This window comes from Grampus griseus (assembly GCF_964374135.1).
Source record: "Grampus griseus genome assembly, chromosome: 1".
Lineage (NCBI taxonomy): Eukaryota > Metazoa > Chordata > Mammalia > Artiodactyla > Delphinidae > Grampus > Grampus griseus.
The window spans coordinates 38,641,301-38,663,063 of NC_139017.1; the positions used below are offsets into that span (position 1 = coordinate 38,641,301).

General features: G+C 38.0%; 1 protein-coding gene across 1 annotated transcript in view; it reads left to right on the forward strand.

Annotated features, from left to right (window-relative positions):
• PLA2G4A (phospholipase A2 group IVA) overlaps positions 1-21,763 on the forward strand; it is a 136,411-nt gene that overhangs the window by 66,036 nt on the left and 48,612 nt on the right. The window contains exons 5-7 of the mRNA XM_082666782.1: positions 512-549; positions 3,538-3,679; positions 16,698-16,834. Of these exons, the coding sequence (XP_082522908.1) occupies positions 512-549; positions 3,538-3,679; positions 16,698-16,834 (317 nt within the window). The remainder of the gene's footprint in view (positions 1-511; positions 550-3,537; positions 3,680-16,697; positions 16,835-21,763) is intronic.

The window sequence follows — 21,763 nt, forward strand, 5'->3', positions numbered from 1 at the left end:
ATTATGGTGAGTTGTGTAATTATTTCATTATATATTACAATGTAATAATAATGGAAATAAAATGCACAGTAAATGTAATGCGCTTAAATCATACCAAAACCATCCCCCCTGCCAATCTGTGGAAAAATTGTCTTCCACAAAACCGGTCCCTGGTGCCAAAAACGTTGGGGACCGCTGACTTATAGGATTTCCCTGGCAGTCCAGTGGTTAAGACTCTGTGCTTCCACTGCAGGGGGAACAGGTTCAATCCCTGGTTGGGAAATTAAGATCCCACATGCCGTGTGGCACAAATGATGTAGAAAGTAGGCTTCTCTCATGAAAAATAGCAAAAATTTATTTATTGAGATACACCTATAATTTAGGGTCTTCATGGAGCTATGTTACTTTTATTTTTAGTATATATTTTAGGTTAAAAATAATCTGTCACTCAAAAATTATTTTGACTTTGTTTGCATTATATATAATACACTTCCATTTTATGACCCTAATCTGACTAATATATCTATCCTAGGTCACTGAAATGATTCTGGAAATGTCTCTTGAAGTTTGGTAAGTCCATTTATTTCGTTGGATGGATCCACTGACTGATTTTAATTGTTAAAGAGTACACTTTTAATATATGAAATAACTCTGACACCTTTGAGTATCAAAAATGCATTAAATGTACTTCATTTTTTTTTAGCTCTCTCCTAATAACTACAGTATTAAAAAGAAAAAACTAATATTCTTTGCTTAGTTTTCCAGTAGTTTGGTAGTTAAATCATAAATGTCAGAAGAAGAGCCTTTAGAAGGGGCTCTTCCTCAAGTTAAATATATATTCCCATAGAAATAAATATAGCTATTGAAGCCTATTTTCATTGCTGATTCAGATAGGTATTAAAAATATGACAGTGAACATACACAGGAAACTATAAGAGGAAAAACTGAAAATTGAGACTTTGTTCATAATGATCATCAGGAAAACAAATGGTTAAGTCCCATGATGTGTGTTGCTCTTTCAAAGTGGTCTCCAAAGATGAATGTTGAAAATTCATTTATTTATTTTCATATGGTGAGTCTTAGGGGAGTCAGGCCTGCCTTGAGAATTAGCTCATCTCTGACCTCATGCTGAGGTTGATAGATCCCACCTGCCTCAACCTCTCTGCATCTCTTTGAACTTCCCTGTTGAAGTGGGTTTTACCAGAGTTACGAGTACACATTTTATTTACACGAACATCACAAAATTAATGTAGCATTCTCATTTCTTATGATTTGCTAAATGAATGATAATGGATACATTGACATTGAGTTTAGGTATTTCTCTTGTTTTGATCCCCAGAAAATGTTGGTTCAACTTAAAAAATTATTACATAAATTACTACTGTCATTCAATATATGTCAGCATTTATCAGAGGACAGTCCAACTTTTTTAGTTGTGTTATTTTCAATTACATCGATTCTTGCTTACAAGTGGTATATTTTGGCATGAGATTAGAAATATTTTTGTTACTTGACTATGAAAATAATGCTATTTGTTTTAATGGGAAATGATCTCCACTGGTGTAATTAGGACAAAATTATGCTTTAATAAAGCAGAGTTATCCAAAAAATGGAGGTAAAAAAAACCTCAGCTAAATGTATACATAGGTCCAGAAGCAATTTACTATATATTTACAGTGAACTTTAATCAAACTCTATTTTTATATGTTAATTTGTCTTGACTCTAAAATGAAATGTTGGATTTCCCTCGTGGCGATTAAGAATCCGCCTGCCAGAGTGAAGTAATTCAGAAAGAGAAAAACAAATACCGTATGCTAACACATATATATGGAATCTAAAAAAAAAAAGAAAAGTACTGATGAACCTAGTGGCAGTGCAGGAATAAAGACATAGACATAGAGGATGGACTTGAGGACATGGCGGGGGAGGGGAGGGGGAAGCTGGGGCGAAATGAGAGTAGCATCAACATATATACACTACCGAATGTACAATAGTTAGCTAGTGGGAAGCAGCAGCATAGCACAGGGAGATCAGCTTGGTGCTTTGCGATGACCTAGAGAGGTGGGATAGGGAGGGTGGGAGGGAAGCTCAAGAGAGGGGGGATATGGGGATATATGTATACATAGGGCTGATTCATGTTGTTGTACAACAGAAATTAACACAGTATTGTGAAGCAATTATACTCCAGTAGAGATCTATTTAAAAAAAAAAAGAATCCGCCTGCCAATGCAGGGGGCATGGGTTCAATCCCTGGTCCGGGAAGATTCCCACATGCCATGGAGCAACTAAGCCCGTATGCCACAACTACTGACCCCACGCGCCACAGCTACTGAAGCCCGAGTGCCGAGGGCCTGTGCTCTGCAACAAAAGAAGCCGCCACAATGAAAAACCTGCACACTGTGATGAAAAGTAGCCCGTGCTCACCACAACTAGAGAAAGCCTGCGCACAGCAACGAAGACCCCAACGCAGCCAAAATAAATAAATAAAATAAAGTAAAATAAAATAAATAAAATGGGCTTCCCTGGTGGCGCAGTGGTTGAGAGTCCGCCTGCCGGTGCAGGGGACGCGGGTTCGTGCCCCGGTCCGGGAGGGTCCCACATGTCGCGGAGCGGCTGGGCCGGTGAGCCATGGCCGCTGAGCCTGCGCGTCTGGAGCCTGTGCTCCGCAACGGGAGAGGCCACAACAGCGAGAGGCCCGTGTACCACAAAAAAAAAAAAAAAAAAAAAAAAGATAAAATAAATAAAATGAAACGTTCATTAAAGAAAAACTCCATTTTTCATGGAATGTCTTCCATTAAATATAAAATAAAATCAGGAAAGAAATTAGAGAGTTAAAGATAGTACATAAAAGAAGACACACACAAGCCATACGTCTGTTACTATATTTATAAAATTGCTCAACATATTTTGAATTTTAGATATTTTTGTACTGATATCTTCTAAACATCTATGTTAATTGCTTTATTTGTAGATCTTTTAAAAGTCATGCTTCTCGTGCTTAATGTAAGATAATGATCAACATAGTACATTACAAAGAACGTGAGATGCAGAATGAGAAACCCTGGATTTAAACATCTACTTGCTAATTTTGTTAACAGTTGAAAGATTTCTAATTACTTTTTTACTCATTTGTAAAATAAGAAAAGTACTTTATATCCATTGTGATGATTTAGTGAGGTGTTCTTCCTAAAGAGCATGTATTATAGGAATTTTTTCCACATGTATACACATGTTTGTGGTGGTACTGTTTGTAGTAGTTAAAAAAAATTGGACATAATGTCAATATTTATGGATACATAAATTGTGCTCTAATTATATAATGAAAATACTCCATAATAGTAAATATATTTGAATTAGTTCTACTTATAAACACAGATGAATCTCAAAAACAAAATGTTCAATGGAAAAAAATGATTTGCAGAATACATACAGTTGATAGCATTTATACAAAAATTAGAAACCTGTAAAGTGACTCTATATATTATTTAGACCTAAATGTATAATGTAAAATACAAGGCTACTGGGGACATTGGTTCATGATCTCTATTTTATATACAGTTCATCCCCAGACCTCCGATTTAGTATGGCTCTGTGTGACCAGGAGAAAGCTTTCCGACAACAGAGAAAAGAAAACATAAAGGAAAACATGAAGAAACTCCTGGATCCAAAGAATAATGAAGGCTTGTATTCTACACGTGATGTGAGTTGGAAATTTTTCAAATGTTATTGCAACTTAATTTTGTTTGTACTTTCTCCCAAATTCCACCCAAATGTGACAATATTGAGATTAAGCATTATTTCTCTATCTTTTTAAGATAAGGTAAGTGTTTCATAAACAGAAACTCTTTGAGGAAGATCATCACAAATGCTGCCCATATTTGGTAATATTTATTAGATATAGATTTTAAAAGAGGAATAGGCAGACTGATGCACAAGATGTTCATTAGTAAGAAAAGTTTAACCTAGAAAAGGATATAAAATGATCATTGAATTCATTTTAATACAGACTAAGATTAAACAATTGTGGGACTTATCATTACTGAACAAGAGCAAAATGTTGTAAATCTTAATGACAACAATTAACAAAAAATGTTCTTAAAAGATGTGAATAGGGAGATAAAAGGAAATATTTCAAATTATTACTATTTCATAGCAGGAAGTGAAAAGATATCATCCAAAATTGACCAACTAGTTAAAACAATAACCTCCACATTTTAATATTTTCATAATCTTAATTATAGAGAGATGTTAAAATTACAGTATTTTCATCAACAAATATTGAAAGTACAGTCCTTCAATTGTACTTTAATTTCTTTTTCTTCCCTTAAATTCCAGCAAAGTAAATGGCATTTATTATTCAGTAACTTGTATTCTACAATCCAGTTTTTGTCTGTTTGTCTATTATTCATTTATCTCTTCACTCATGTATCTATGTGTCAGTCTCCCTATCTATCTACCTACCTACCTACCTGTCCATTCATCCACCCATCCATCCATCCATAGGTCTATCCTTCTTTCTGAAATCTACAAAAATAAATTGCTGCCATAGTTAATAATACTGTATTATATATTTTAAAGTTGCTAAGAGAGTAGATATTAAAAGTCCTCATCACAAGAAAAAAATTTTGTAACCATATGTGGGGAGAGATATTAACTAGACTTATTGTGGTGATCATTTCACAATACATACAAATATCAAATCATTATGTGGTACACCTGAAACTAAAATAATGTATGTCAATTATACCTCAATAAAACAAAATTAAAAAAATGAATTGCTGCAATGATGCTCATCAAATGATAATAATGAAATTTCTTCTTAGCGGCATATCAGGTAATTTTTTTTTTTACTTATTTCTTTGAGGTTTTCTGTTAATTGAATATTTTAGATGAACATAATTTATTTTTAGAAAGATATTTTCATTAAATGTGTAAGTCAATATATATTTTATATCTATTGATAAGCATATATATTTACCCCCATGCATGTACACACAGACCAGAGATTAAAGATTACTGTAGATTAAGGACAAAATGCCACTGGAAATGAGAAATAAATGCTGAGTAAGGGGGCCAGATGGGTACCCCTGTCCCACATGTGATGGCACATTTCTAAATGTGTTTCTAGGTGGGTGTAGCAGGGGTCGAAAGCCAGTCTGGGCTTCTGGAGTGGCTTTTGGTACTAGGGGAGCAAACGCTAAGGTAAAATATTGCTGATGGGGATTTTTGCTAAAAGGAAGCTTGGAGGAGAAGCAAAACCTCCATTGAAGCTTCTATTTAAAAAAAAAGAGACTGCTCTTCCATCATGCATCTTGTGGTTGCTTATTGTCTCCGGCTGATGAGTCCTTGAAGACACATCCTTCTGTATGTATTACTCAGAAGTTTCTAGCTTCCTGGGAAGTCTTTTTGGGTGTTTTGTTTGTTTTTCTGTAGTAAACCTTCCATCAGCAGTTCTACACCATCTTTTTGTCCCCATCCTTGTTTGGCATTGTTATGCCCTTGGAGCAGAGAAATGATATTTCAAGTTTTTTTGATTTCTGCCATTTCTCATTTGTTGAGACACTGTGCTGGGAACTTGAGGTGAATAAAACTGAAATGGTTAATACCAAACAGTCACTTTCCTTGGTGAGTTTAAAGCCTAGCTGGGGAGAAAGCCATTTCAGCAGATGAAACAGTGATGGAAATGGATACCTCTGTTAATTCATGGTCGTCAACTTCATTTGGGAGACCAATGCTGGCCGTTTCAGTGTTTCCCAGCCTAGTTGCTTTCCATTTATTTAAAATGCTTTTTATTTCACTCCCAGCTGCTGATCCACCCCCTGCCTCCCTCACAGCTGATAGACTTGCCTCCTAATTAGAGAAATTAAAAGTCGTCAGGTGACAAATCTTTCATTTCTTGGCATAGATTGACATGTTTCATAACCCGGGCTTACCCTTTGCCACTTCCCTCTGAGCTCAATGGAGGAAACAGCGCCTTTTCTTTCCAGAGTCACATCATCTCAGATATGGATTGCAAACCGTTAGGAGCCCCAACATAGCAACTGTCCAGTTCTCCCAGGGCTGCTCCCCACCTCTGTTGTCTGCCTCCATGTTTGTATGAAATTTTCCTGCTCTAAACTCTGATATAGAGAGAGAAAAAAGGAACCAAAAAAATCCCCATGGAATGTACATTCCCGTATCCTTTCCGCTCTGCTTCTCTCCTTATCTTCACAAACTTTTCCAAAGTTTCCTACACAATCTCATTCTACTTCCTGCTTTCCTCGGGCTTCTGCCCTCATGACTCTACAGCAGCTGCTTTACTAGTCACAGGTACCAGCTAACAAATGCAAAGGATCTTCTGGCCCTGTGTTCCCTAATTCTGTAGCTGCAAATGACTCATGTTTTTCTACTATTTTAATCATTCACTACCCTTCCCTTACTGTCTTCCCTTTATTTTCATCATGCCTCTCTGGTTCCCTTTACCAGATCTTCTTCCTCTGTGCATTATTTAAATGTGAGTTCTTCAAGACTCAGCCCTAGCCCCTGTTAAGAATTTTCTCTCCCTTCCATGTGTCACCCAGCACATTTGGGCTAAGAACTTTCACACGTATATCAACAACCTAGAATCTCTCTTCTGAGATTCACACCCGAATATCTATACCTCTTCTTTCTGATTCCTTCACTTGTATTCTTAACATCTCACACTAAGCATGGCTGAATCTGTACACAAAATCCTCTGGTCTCTATAGTTCTACTGACACCTGTCCTCTTTCTTTCCACTTTCTGTTCACACTGAATTCAGAGTGATCTTTACAATACACAAATATGATTCTATCCAAGCCAAGCTTCAAATCCTTCCACTGCTCTTAGGACTGGCCTCACAGCATCTCTCCAGCATCTCAACCAGCATCTCAACCAACCAGTGTTGCTGGTTCATCTCAAATCTCCCATGCTCCCTCTTCTAAGTGCCTCTTCGTTCCAAGTCTCTGCAGAACCCTTCTCAGGTGGCGCTCTTGCATGCATTGTTATTTCTCTCTGCCTAGGCCTCGCCCTCCCCTCCTTCCCTCCACCCCACCCCCGTTTCAGTTAACTAACAGCCTCCCATGCTTTTTTTTTTTTTTAACATCTTTATTGGAGTATAATTGCTTTACAGTGGTGTGTTAGTTTCTGCTGTATAACAAAGTGAATCAGCTATACGTATACATACATCCACATATCCCCTTCCTCTTGCGTCTCCCTTCCACCCTCCCTATCCCACCCCTCTAGGTGGACACAAGGCACCCAGCTGATCTCCCTATTCTATGCCAGCCTCCCATTCTTGAACCAGTGAACATGTCACTTATTCAGACAGTCTTCCTCATCCATTCCTCCCTCCCTCCAGGTCCAAGTTAGGTCTCTCCGTCACGTTCTTTCATAGCACAGATATGCACGTGATCTCCGCATTTCCCACATCGTACTTAAAAATATTTGTATAGGTACTCATTTAACGTCTTTTTTTCTCCATTAGAATATAATTTTCATGAGGACCATGGCAGTGTCTGTGTTTTTCACCTTTATATTCCCAGCAGCAGCTCAGCTCCTGACTCGTGGCAGAGCCTAGGGAAATCTTGTGTTGTGAGGGTCAGAGCACAAGTGCAGGCAGTGGCTTGGCATTTCAGCCAGGGGATGGCTTCGCTAGAGAGGCATCAGGGGCTCACAACTGAGGAACACTTGCATCAGGTTGTTAGGGAGGGGACAGGTTGAGGAGAAGGCTTGGATGAAAAGATCCCAGTTTGAATGGGTGCATTAGAAAGTCTGTGGGGCATATTGGCGCAGACGTCCAGTAGCCTTTGGTCTTAGGTTTTCCTTTTTGAAAGGAAAGTTTCTGCCTCACCTCCCAGGCACGCCTCCTTTTGTGGAAAGGAATCTTTCTGGGAAAATGAAATTTGGCCTAATATTCGTACAGATTGGCTTTTCTGCAGCAGATGGAGAATGAGGTAATTGTGCTTTTCTCTGGGCTAGTCTTCAAAAATATTAAACTCATGTTTTTGGAAGTCATTCCTCAAATTAAAACTTTTGATGTTGTTGTTTTGGATTTGGTCAAGCCATTTTTTTCTCTTGGCAGAAATCATCCGTTTAGATATATTCAGCACCACCCATTCCCATAACACAAATATCATTTTCCTATTTTGTGTTTCTCCTTGGCCAAGGGCCTCTTAAACTCCCATTTCCCTTGCTCCCTGCCAAGATCTTCACTTTCTTCACTTTCACTTTCACTGCTGGCTGGTTGGCCTCCTGAAGGTAAGGAGGAGCAGGCTGCTGTCTAAGACAGAACAGCCCTACTCAATTCTCCTTGCAGAGACGGTGCCTGTCTTATTCCCAGTTTTCAACAAATGGTTTGCAGCATCCAGTTTAGGACATCAGTGTCAAATTAAAATGTTGAATGAATTTGGGCAGTAGGAATTTGGGCGCCTTGCTTCTTTCCTCTACTTCACTTGTAAAATGGAGACAATGTCTCATTCAGCTAAAAGGATGAGTACTAAGCAGCCCGAACAATGTGTAAGGCACATCTTCGTTACTCAATACGATAGTAGCTATTAAACCAATACACGGGTGTTGCTGTTACGTAACACCCCAGGGCAATGTCAAATTCAATAAAACCTTAGCTTTCTTACTTGGATAATGAATTAGTTAAATAGTTAAGGTTTCTAGTAATCCAAGAGTTTCTTCTCTTAAGTACTAAGACTTTAAAAAAATTACTCTTAACAAAATGGATGTAAGTCGTTCTAAAAAACGTAATTCTTTGCCCAGACTGAACTGATTTAAGTGCTCTCATGTCTGTGGCTTTTGCAATCAACTACCATTTCCCCATGCTCTATATATTCCCTTGAAGTAATTTCTTCAAATCACCCCTTTCTCTTTCAACTTTGTTGTTGTGGAATTAAAATCTGATAAGTAAGCGTGTTGTTAGAACACTGTCTCTGATTAGTATAATCTCTTCATAAATAAAGGGCTGAGATCGTTCCTATGAGTAAGATCTATAACACTATGTGCATGGGAATTTTTGATATATTAGGGTTACTTAGAGGCCACTTCTTTTACATTTTCTTGTTCCAAAATAGCTTTTGGTCAGATGTAGTTTCCAGATTACAGTCTGTTCTGTGAAGTGAAATGCTGCTTTACAGTTTTCATGTCCCCACGTAACTGACCATAAAGGGAGCAAAGCTGGTTGGGGCACTCAGATCTGGCATTAGAATAGCAGGGAAATGAGAGAAGGAAATTTTACTCCAAACTTCATCAAAGAATAAAGGAGGAAATGTTTCCTGTCAAGGCAGAATACAAGGAATATACAATTAGATAGCTTTGGATGAAAGTAGAAGTATAAAGTGGTCCTTAAATAATATAATCTATTATATAGAGTGCTATTCTGTATTTAAGTTTGTCGGATAAATTAAGTGAAAAACTAGAGAAAAAAGAGACTGTCTAGTGACAGAGGGGGAGGCAAAGCAAAATAGTTTCTGCAGGAGGTAATAGAAATCGACCTTGAGTTGTCAATAAGAATTTTTATTCCTTTGTTTATTCTGTTTTCTTCATCAACAATATTCTTCCTCTTGCTTCCACCTTCATTATGACAATAGCACTTTGCTGTGTCAATTCTTATTCCTTTTAGATTGTAAACATTTTGGGGCAAACAGTTTGAACTCCCCTTAGCTAGTTTTGAATGGGACCCAGAGCAAGAGAAGGCTCTCCAACAGGACTCAGTTACTGCGTAAGCTGCTCTGCCCCTTGGGCCATATGACCATTCAGATCCATTGATGCTTGAAGTGTGTGTGGCAGATAGGGATGCTGTGGTAGGTGAATTGCAGCATAGGCACCTTTGGTGTTAGGCCTTGCCATCCTCTGTGGATAACTACTGTCCTTTGAAAAATAGCTTTTGGCCTGCTTACTGGGCCATAGTAGAGATTGAATGCTTAACCATGGGTGACCAAGTTATCATGTGACCTGAGCTGACCATCATGTTATCTGACCCACCAAGCCATAAAATTGGGTGTGCACAGATGCACTCCGTCATCAGATGGAAGTAGAGTATATGAAATTGGGCTGAACAGGCCCTGAAGGTACCAATAAGTTCCATGAAGAAGTGGCCCAAATGTCCATGTTCCCCATTCCTGTTACACTGCCTTCTCTTTTCCATCCTCCACCCAGAGCCTCATGGGGGAGATCCCTATGATCAGTTGACAAAAGGAGAGAAAGGGCCTTGTTAGAGGTGATTGTACACACTATTTAGGCACCACTTGAAAGAGGACAGCTGCAGGGCTCAGCAACGTGGTCTTCCCTTCACCAAGGCTGAGCTGGCTACAGCAGCTGCTGAGTACTCAATTAGCCAGCATCAGAGTCCCCAGCAACACTGAGTCCCCAATATAGTAGCATTCCTATGGGTCATCAGTCAGCTACCTGGTGGCAGATTGATTACACTGGACTTCTGCCATCCTGGAAGGGGCATGCTTTGTTTTTACCTGAATAAACACTTACTCTGGTTGCAGATTTGCCTTCCCTGCACTCAAGGATTCTGCCAAAACTACCACCTATAGATATACAAGATGCCTTAGTCACAATATTCCACACAGCATTCTGATCAAGGAACTCACCTCACAGCAAATGAAGTATGGCAACGGGCCATGTCATGGAATTCACCAGCCTTACCATGTTCTCCACCATCATGAAGTAACTAGCTTGATAGAATGGTAGAATACCTTTTGAAGACTCAGTTGTAGTGCGAGCTCTGTGGCAATATCCTGGAGGGCTGGAACACGGTTTTCCAGGAGGCTGTAAATGCTCTGACTCAGCATCCAGTATTGGCGCTGTTTATCCCCAGGATTCATGGGTCCAGGAGTGGAAGTGGGAGTGGCACCACTCACTATTACCCCTAGTGACCCACTAGCAAAATATTCGTTTCCTGTCTGTGTGACCTTATAGTCTTCTGACTTAGAGGTCTTAGTTGTGAAGGAAGGAATGCTTCCACAGAAGTGGAACAATGATTCCACTGAACTGTAATTTAATACTGCTGCCTGACCTTTTGGGCTTCTCATGCCTCTGAACCAACAGGCAAAGAAGGGAGCTACTCTCTTGGCTGGGGTGGTTGATTCTGACTATTAAGGGGAGATTGGGCTCCTCCTCTCAGGTGGAGGTAATGAAGAGGATGTCTGGAATACAAGAAAGCCTCTGTGGTGTCTCTTAGTATTATCATCCCATGAGTTAAGTCAATGGAAAACTATAAGAACCCAATCCAGGAAGGACTGCTAATGACCCAGACCCTTCAGGAATGAAGGTTTGGTTACTCACCAGCTGAGGTGCTTGTTGAAGGCAAAGAAAATACAGAATGGATAGTGAAAGAAGGTAGCTATAAATACCAACTATGACCAGATGACCAGTTACGGAAATGAGACTGTGTTTGCCATGAGTATTTCTTCCTTAGTTTGTTATGAATATGTGCGTGTGTGTGTGCATGTACACACAGAAATACAAAAACAGATTCATATTTAAGTTACGAAGTATGAATGTGAAGAATAAGCATTGTTTAAGGACTTTGTATCCTTTTCTGGGGAAAGGATTAGTGCATTTCCAGTTGTACACAGGATATCTGTATCATGTTAGCCAGGAGTATGACCTTGTTATTGTCTTTCTTTGGATATTAAGTGTGGTTGAAGGAGAGGTATATGGCTGCCGAGTTGAGAAGGGGTGGACTTGTGATGGTCAGTTTGCATCAACTTGGAGGATGTTTTTTGATGCAATTAATATTTAAGTCAGTGAAATTTACTTAATCAGGTTGTCATCTATAATGTGGGTGGGCCCCACTCTAATCAGTCAAAGGCCTGAATAGAACAAAAAGACCAACCTCACCAAGCAAGAGGGAATTCTCCAGCAGACTACCCTTGGACTTCATCTGAGGCATCAGCTCTCCTGGGTCTCTGCCTGCTGGTGTTTGGACTAAAACTGCATTATTGACTCTCCAGAGTTTGGAGCTTGCTGTCCCATACTGCAAATTTGGACTTGTCATTCTTCACACCTGTGTGATCCAGTTCCATAGATAGATAGATAGTTAGACAGATAGTTAGATATGTATCTACCTACCTATTGGTTCCATTTCTCTGGAGAACCCTGACTAATACAGGAACCAGGGAGGCAAAAGTCTTTATATAATTGTCAGAACTTAAAATCTATGAAAACATAAAAAAAAAATCCTTGAGCACTTTAGAATTTTCTTTTGTGAGGGAGGAAATTAATAATATCTGCAAGCCAATGCAGGAAGATAATTTAATCAAAACACAGCGTATTTGGTAAATAAAAATTCATTTCCTGTAATCGTATGAGAAAAATATGAGAAATATTCATTGATATCATTTATACACAAATATTGATGCACTTAAATCTAAATATAACCTAAAAACTCTTGGCAACTTTAATTTGTTTGATTTTTTAAGATTTAAAGCCCGGACTAACAGCTGCACCTTGTAAGTCCTCAGTTATTCTTTGAAAGTTATTTCAGAATAACTATCACTATTAAAACATCCAAAGTTAGTCTGTTTATTGCATAACATTGTGCTGTCATCTGAAGTGATACATGAATCTGAAATGTAATTTAGCTAAATGTCAAGTGGTTTCTCTCGATAAAGATTACTCTTTTCTTTCTGAATAATGGGGAAAAGGAAAGAGCATGAATTCTATGTCAGTGACACCTCAGCTCACATCCTGGTTATCACCAATCTGGATGTGAACAAGGTATTATATGTGTGCACTCCATACCTCCTCTTCTGAGACATGAAAATAATAATGATTTTTGAGAGATGAGAAGATCTTTTGGTTTTGAATTTTATTTATTTTTTATACAGCAGGTTCTTATTACTTACCTCTTTTATACATATTAGTGTATATATGTCAATCCCAATCTCCCAATGAAGGATGAGAAGATTAAATGAAATAAATTTTCTTCATAAGTCTAATTTCCCTTTCTTTTTTATAGTTAATAAACATTTATAATTTTATAGTTTAACAATTCATATTCTGTATGAGTTATAGAATCTAGAATGCTACCAGTAGCAAAAAGCTTCAAGTTCATTCATTCTACCCAATATTTTTACACATAAGTAAAGAGTCCAAAGAGGATTTTCTTTACCTAGGTCCCCCTAGTTGTAGGGGAAACTTTCAGAGATAGAATGGAGCAGAGTGAATTAAAAGCTTTGGAGTCTGACAAACCTGGTTTTAAATCTGCAAGAAACCACTTTCTAGATTTGAGACAGCAGAAAAATTATCTTCTTTGTGTTTCAGTTCCTTTATCTTTAAAATGGTAATAGGGAGTTCCCTGATGGCCTAGCCGTTAGGATTCTGGGCTTTCACTCCTGGGTCCCGGATTCAATCCTTGGTTGGGGAACTAAGATCCTGCAAGCAAAAATAAAACAGGAAATAGACCAGAATTTATACATATAAAATGGTAATAATATATATATCATAGAGTTGTGAAAATTAAATGATGCATAAAAACAGATTAATTCATGTGCAATAAATAAAGGATAAATTATAATCTATACAATCATTCAGTTATTTCATTATTCAAGTTTTATGTACAAATAGTATGACACTTTCTTTCCTCTGATAGCAACCCAAATTTCTGACTTAAATATCTTAACCTGAAAACCCTCTTTAAGAATTAGTGTAGGGCTTCCCTGGTGGCGCAGTGGTTGAGAGTCCGCCTGCCGATGCAGGGGACGCGGGTTCGTGCCCCGGTCTGGGAGGATCCCACGTGCCGCGGAGCGGCTGGGCCCGTGGGCCATGGCCGCTGGGCCTGCGCGTCCGGAGCCTGTGCTCCGCAACGGGAGAGGCCACAGCAGTGAGAGGCCCGCATACTAAAAAAAAAAAAAAAAAAAAAAAAAAGAATTAGTGTAAAGCAATAATGAAAACAATGGGTTACATAACACATGAATCCCGGTTTAATAAGGGGCTGTTTCCAGAAAATTCCTAACGTAAAATAGTCATCCATAAGTATGTGTTGGGCTACTGGCACATGAAGAAGGACATCTGGGGAGTTGTTTTCTCAGGATTAAAGAGGTTTTATGTTCAATCTTCCAACTTCTCTTATGAAATCTCTCTCTGAACAATAGCACAGGTTGTGTGTTATATGTTGAAATGAAACAGTGTAATCTGTTACTAAGAATTTTTTTACTCTGAACTACCTGACTTGTATTGGGTTTAATGTTAGTGTTGCAAGTAACCAAAGCAACAGGCTTAAAATCCCCTCTGACTTCTTTTCCCCTTAAAGCCCTTCATAGTCTTATTTTTCCCAACTCCCTAGTATACTCCTGCTGCAATAAGAAGGCTGGTCTTTTCATCTCAAAATCACATACCCTTTCTTATTTGTGCCTATCTTGGCCTGACCTTAGGCCCAGTGTTTGGCACATAGTAACAATAAATGGTTTACTATTATTATTATTATCACTATTATTGTATTGCCTATAAACTCAAGCCTTCATTCAAGGCCTAATCGAAATCCCTCCTCCTTCTCCTAATTTGTAATCTGCCTTCCTTACAACTACTCTTAATATTAATACTATATTATACTCCATTCGCCCACTGTATAACCCACTTTAGTTTCCTATCTTAGCTTTCCTCCCTCTCCATAGAAGTTTTTAAGAACTTATATATTTTACTTTATTTACAATTTTAAAACTATGTTCGAGAGCATTCTGTTCATCTGAACATACACAGGTTCAAAGCCATTTAAATTGCTGCATTGCACTGAACTGGTAGACTGTGTTTTCATTAATGAGGTCTTCAATTTGCATCTGATTTGATGGCCACTGAGTATCAGAGAAGAGCCCTGAATTTGGAAATTAGTGCTAGGTGTCCTGCTATTCACTGTTCTACCTCCAATAAGACCTAACCTCTAGAGACTTCCCTTTCTCTATGAAAGAATTCTATAGCCTTTTTCATCTTTTTAGTTCTAAAATAATGATTCTGTGTATGTGTATATATATATTTATCACATTGGTGAGTGACACCCAAGAGTCAGGATCCAAGTGCTGGGAACACAATGCAGGTGTATTCTCATATCTGCTTTTAAATTCAAATGTTGCTATATCACACATCATGTAGTCTCTGAAAAACTCCTTTGTACACTCATGAGAGAATGAGAATGAAAAAAAGGAAGATAAGATCTTCCTGCTGTTATGAAAATAGTTTTGACCTTGTGGACCCCCTAAAAACTATGCACACTTTGAGAACTGCTGGGTATAGGGAAACAACCAGCTCTCTTAGGCAATAATGCTTCAGGACCACAAGGAAAATGACAATATCTCCCTCTTCAAAGAAACACCCTTGCATTTCAGTCACGTTACAGATAGCCTGTTTTACTGCAAAAACTCTTCATTGGCTTATGCTTCTCCCATCTGCAGAACAGCCTCCTTCCCTGCCCTCATCTCTCCCTACGGAATAACTCTGCATCTTTAACATCAAGCTCAGGTTTCTTCTTTGTCTGTGAAACTTTCTCCACCACTCCAATCCCTCTGACTGAAATTGACCACATCTTCTAGACCTCATGTACTGCCAGCCTGTAGCATTTGACTTTGGTAAGGTGTACTACCAGGAGCCTGGGGTTTGACCCTTGACTCAACTCTGCTATTTATTGATTGCATGACCCTGAAAAAGTTTTCAAGGTCTTGGTTTTAAGTGCATTGGTTTCCTCTTCTGTAAAATGGAAACCTCATAGTGATTTTATGAAGATTAAATAAGACAATTTCTGTAAAATACTAACAGTTCCTACCAGATAATAAGAGCTCAGTGAATATCATCTATTCCTGTGTTTCTTGTTGTCATAATTATTTTTACATTTCTGCCTCACTTAAATTAACTATATTCCCCAGATCCACCCTGGGGATACTTGAAACATAGAGACCACTTAATCAGATTGATGAATGAATTAAAGAATGAAGAAATAAATTTTGTAGGTTTTTTTGTAGTTGATTAAGTTCTTTTTGATGGCTTAAATAACAGCATATTTTTGAAATGGGTCAGCATAAAGGAGTGCTAAGAATTCTGGACCAAGAAGGCAAGATGCTTACTCAACTGCAGATTACCAGCTAATAGATCTTATACAAGTAATAGCAGGCTTTCAGAACTTCCATCTGAAAAATGAGCAAATACTTTTTTGCTCATTTTATAGCAATTTTGAGAGGATCAAATTAAAAAAAAAACTACACCCAAAAGCAAGCCCCAAACTGCAAGGAGTCAAGCAAATATAAAGGATTGTTGTTGCTATTGTTGTTACTATCAGAGTTAGTTGGCTATTTTAATAATATCTACTTTCTAATAGACATTAATTCTTGATTTTCTTAAGTGAAACATTATTTTCTTCTTTTTTTTTTTTGCGGTACGCGGGCCTCTCACTGTTGTGGCCTCTCCCGTTGCGGAGCACAGGCTCCGGACGCGCAGGCTCAGCGGCCATGGCTCACGGGCCCAGCCACTCTGTGGCATGTGGGATCTTCCCACACCGGGGCACGAACCCGTGTCCCCTGCATCGGCAGCCGGACTCTCAACCACTGCGCCACCAGGGAAGCCCTGTTTTCTTCTTTTTAACAATTAGATATTATCAAGGTATGAGTGAACTTACAATTCTTTGTTACCAAATGTGGGACATAGAAAAACTGAAATGAAAATGACATATTTTATGATTTTACTTTACAAATGATCTCTGTGTTTCATCATTCCAGGTGCCTGTGGTGGCCATACTGGGCTCAGGTGGGGGTTTCCGAGCCATGGTAGGATTCTCCGGTGTGATGAAGGCATTGTATGAATCAGGAATTTTAGATTGCGCTACCTACATTGCTGGTCTTTCTGGATCTACGTGGTTAGTATACATTTTAAACCTTAGTTTTATCATCCTAAATGCTTAGCATTTATCTACCTGAAACTTAGAAAAGAAATGAGGGTTTAGAAAACTGACATTAACTTCAAATTACTGAAATATTCCAGCTTGATGCAGTAATTTGTTCTTAAAAATATTTTTTAAGGCAAATTCATACTTAATGATGACTGTTGTCATAAGTTTGCTCCCTTTAAGCCCATTTGTGACTTAAAATGTAGTTAAACATAAAACAAAAAAATAGGTCAATTGAAATAATTCTATAGAAATATCTCAGAAGTGGAATAACATACTCCACCCATAATTAATTTAATCTTCCTATAATTTACTGATTTGTAATCTTGCAGCGATTATGTCTAAGTACATGATTCGCTAGGTATTCATTTTCTTCTTTAAGGCAAATAGAATGAAATGCAAGATACCTCAGTATACAGAAGAAGGAAACAACTTTTGAATGAAGAAATGCAATAAATTTCACTGATTTATATCTAATTATGAAATTAATCCTTTAAATGTATCTAAGCTCAGCTAAATTTAGAGACAGAGTAAAAGCATCTGCATGTATAATATTTGTATGCTGTAGATTTGCCTTTTCAAGAATATATTTATAAAACGTTTTCAAAGACAATACTATGTACTTTTTGGTTTGCTTACCTCACATAATAAGTATATTGAAAATCATATATTTAGTCCTTGCTTAGATGTCTCAAATAAAAGTATCACCTTATTATAGAACTTCTGATATTGGCTTGTAAGGCCTTTTAGTCACTCAGCCATGATAAAACTTATCTTTTATAATATTTTATTATACATAAATATATAACATATGTATTATATAAGTATATATCATATAATTACAATATATATAATAATATATATGTCTATATTTTAAAATTTCTGTGTCTTCTCATCCTATGAGATGGCTATGAGTTTCTTCGTCCTTCAAGTAAAGAACATATGATTCAGAAGGCAAGTGATTTGTCCAAGATCAGTAGCAGAGCCAACATATAGACTTAGGATTTCGATCCCCTACTCTAGGTTCTTTCAACTAAACCAGAACCTTCTCTTGGACAGCTATATATTCTACATCAGTGGTGCCCAAAAGGTTGGGGACCGGTTTCATGGAAGACAATTTTTCCATTGGTGGGGAGATGGTTCAGGAGGTAATGCCAGCGATGGGGAGAGGCAGATGAAGCTTCACTCGCTCGCCTAATGCTCACCTCCTGCTGCATGGCCGGTTCCTAAGGTCCACGGCCCGGGGGTTGGGGACCCCTGTTCTACATAGAGATTCATATTTAAAGAGTCTATAGTTTCTTAAATATTTTGAACCAGTTTCTTTAACTAAAAAACAAAAACTTAGAACCATGGTTGCCACCTTCTTTGTATGTACTCTCAAAATGATTAGTCTTTTTTGAAAGAAAGGTGTAGCCCATCATTATCCTTTCCTTTGAAGGAAAGAGCATGCACCTGCCTGTTCAATGAGTAATATGAATGTGATGGAAAAACTTGGACCCTTAGATTAATTCACCTATTCAAGCATTTTATTATGAGTCTTCAGGTAGTTTTCTTTATCTGTATTCACTGGTTTTTAGATCCCTGTGGTCCATCACTGACTAACACATTGCAAGAAGCTTGCTTTCGTAAATTCATCTAACAACAAAGACCAGGCCTTGAGTGCTATTTTAGTGGTGTAATAGTGTATATTTGTGTTTAATTAGAGCTGCAATCATTGCTTTGGTTATAGATTTGGGAAAACATCTAAGATCCCCTCTCAGGGTTCTGAAAACAAGTCCTACAAAATGTAATTAGGAGAATTTTAGATGTTACAGGCCAATCATTTAAATATTATAGGCCACCTTCAATTCCTGCTCTATCCTTCAGTGTCTAATTTCCTCAAAGGTTAGCCTTTTCTTTTTTTTTTTAAATGTATACATTTTAATGTTGCAGGAAGTTGACTTTAGAATTAGCCTATCTCTTTTTTTTTTAACATCTTTATTGGAGTATAATTGCTTTACAATGGTGTGTTAGTTTCTGCTGTATAACAAAGTGAATCAGCTATACGTATACATATATACCCATATGCCCTCCCTCTTAAGTCTCCATTCCACCCTCCCTATCCCATCCCTTTAGGTGGTCACAAAGCACTGAGCTGAAGCCTTTTCTTAGTTATTCTATTTCCTTAAAATCCATGTACTCCTAAAATCCTACAATCATTTTTCACCAAGAGGCCATATAATTTCCAAATATAATGGTGTCTTTTGAAGTTCTTATTCTCCTCAACTTTTTGGGGGGAGTCAGGGAGGATGAAGTTGGGAGTTGAGATATTTCACACATTCAGTTGTCCCTCTTTCAAATCCCTCCTACCATGCCTTTTCCCCCCCATCCTCTCTGATTGCTCTCTCCTCATAGCTGTCTTTTCTACTTCCACTACTTTTTTCCTTAAAATGAGCTTCCCTCCAGGACCTGCCTTTTGTTCTATTATATCGACACATCCTCCCTTGGTAATTTCACCAATTTCTACCACTTCAGTTATTACCATCAATAATTTAATTTGTAGTTCTTCAAAACATCTAAAAACTTACTGGAAGAAAGAAAGAGAGAGAGAGAGAGAGAGAGAGAGAGAGAGGAAGGAAGGAAGGAAAGAAGGAAAGAAGGAAGGAAGGGAGGGAGGGAGAAAGAAAACCCTAATGGACAATGCAAAGTAGCCATCAGAGAAGAGAATCAAGGGAAGATGAGTTTGCAGAGGTCAAGTGTGGGAGTGCTTCACAAAGTAGTGGGTATTTTAATAGAGGAAAAATCTATGAGAAGCTTCGCTTAGAACTGGGTTTGGAGATTTCATGGTTTTAGTGAAAATTACTAGATAAAGTAAATGAAGGGCACTTTTGATCATGAAATTACAAATAAGAAATGAATAGGAGATGAAAGAAAGAAAGGTGGGAATGTGAACCTTAGTAGGAGCCATCTATTATTTCAAGACAGGGAATATAGGACCCAGGAAATGTTTTATTTTGTTTTCAGAATATAAAAGACTAGAGCATTTTTGTAGAAGTCTGAGGTGATGGAAATAGTGTAGAGGGATAGATAGAAGATAAAGAAATAGATGGATCTTGGATACAAAGAGATTCGGGCAGAGACAGGACAGGACAAGATAAAAAGCACAAGTGAAGCTATTAACCATGGAGAAAAGAGACACTTCCTGAGATAAAATAAAAGGTGGTCAGGATGATTCATATTAACAATTTTCTCTCAAACACTATAGGTGAGAAGGTAGAAAGTTCAAAGGAAGGAAGTCAGAAACACTTGGAAAAAGAAAGTACACTCTTCTGTTGTATAAGTTTTTATATTCTGCTGATACATGACCATTACCTGGCACAAATTAGGTAATATGGAAATATCTGGAGAAGGCTTGGACCTCCCGTAAAGTTTTCTGTGATCACAAAAGAGAATTTTATGTAAGACAAAGCTTTTTTTTTTTTTTTTTTTTTTTTGCTGTACGCGGGCCTCTCACTGTTGTGGCCTCTCCCGTTGCGGAGCACAGGCTCCGGATGCGCAGGCTCAGCAGCCATGGCTCACGGGCCCAGCTACTCCGCGGCATGTGGGATCTTCCTGGACTGGGGCATGAACCCGTGTCCCCTGCATCGGCAGGTGGACTCTCAACCACTGCGCCACCAGGGGAGCCCAAAGCTTTTCTTATAATTGCTACTATCTTTATGATAATTATTTCTGAAATTATTTTTGGATGATAGTTGTTATTCATTAAATGTAAGAATTAGCCAAGCAGGAGAACTGGCCTGAGTGAACTAGTGACAGTAATCCTGTGTTCTTTTGCTCAGTGAGCACAACTCTCTTCCTCAGCACAGCTGCTCATTTGTGGTGTCACAGGGCTATTGGATTTCAACTGCTGTGTTTGTATGACATTACCGTCTAAAGAGAAATGAGAGCAGCTCTGTGTCTATAGGCAATGGGACCCAATTCATTAAGCTATAAAAAAGAATTCAAGAATGAAAACTTTCAGTTTAACATCTGAAGAATTTGTGGGACATTGAAAAATAAACCAATTTTAATAGGAGCTGGCCTGTAAGAAATGATAGGCTAAAAGATCAAGATTATGTTAGAGAAAATATGTTGTTTGAGGTGAGGACTGTGCTAACGAACCTCTCCCACTTGTCACGTGTTTAATGACTAAATGAAGACTTGCATAAGTAACTGCACTTTGGGGAAAAATTAATCTAGGAATTTATTTAGGATTTCAGGATATTTGCTTCACAAGGTCGAGGGTCTTGTTAAGACATTCCAAACCTTGATTGCACATGAGAATCACTTCTGGCACTTTTTTAAGCAGAGTAATTCTAAATGTTTACCCCTGAAGATTCTGATTAGGAAGGTCCTGGGGAGCCAAACACTGATATTTTAAAACTTTGACTCTGTGATTTAGAGGCAGGAAGTGAACCGAGAATTCCTTGTTCTCTGGCATAATTTAAAGTTTTTTTTTTTAAACTTTATACTTAGCCTAAAATGCATTCATATGGAGAGAATGAGGTGTCCCATCATATAAATATATTGAAAAATTAGAGGTGAGTATTTTCAGATTTATAGAGAAATAAATTGAAGACCCTTTCATTCAATAATTATTTATAGAGGCCCTGCTATGTCTAAGACACTTAGTTTTTGAAACTTGATTGGTATAATTGGGAGTCACTTATTGGTGAAGAGATGAAAATTAAGGCTTAACTACGGAGTTGATGCTTGTGTGCTTTAGATGGTAATATGTCCACAGAAGCTCATGATAGCTGAATTCTGCCTTGGTGCAATCAAAGAAACAAACAAACAAACAAAAAGCAAAAAAAGCAATTTAAGGAAAATTGACCATTGCCTGCTGTTCCATCTTTAGCTGTCACCAAAGCCAAAATCCAA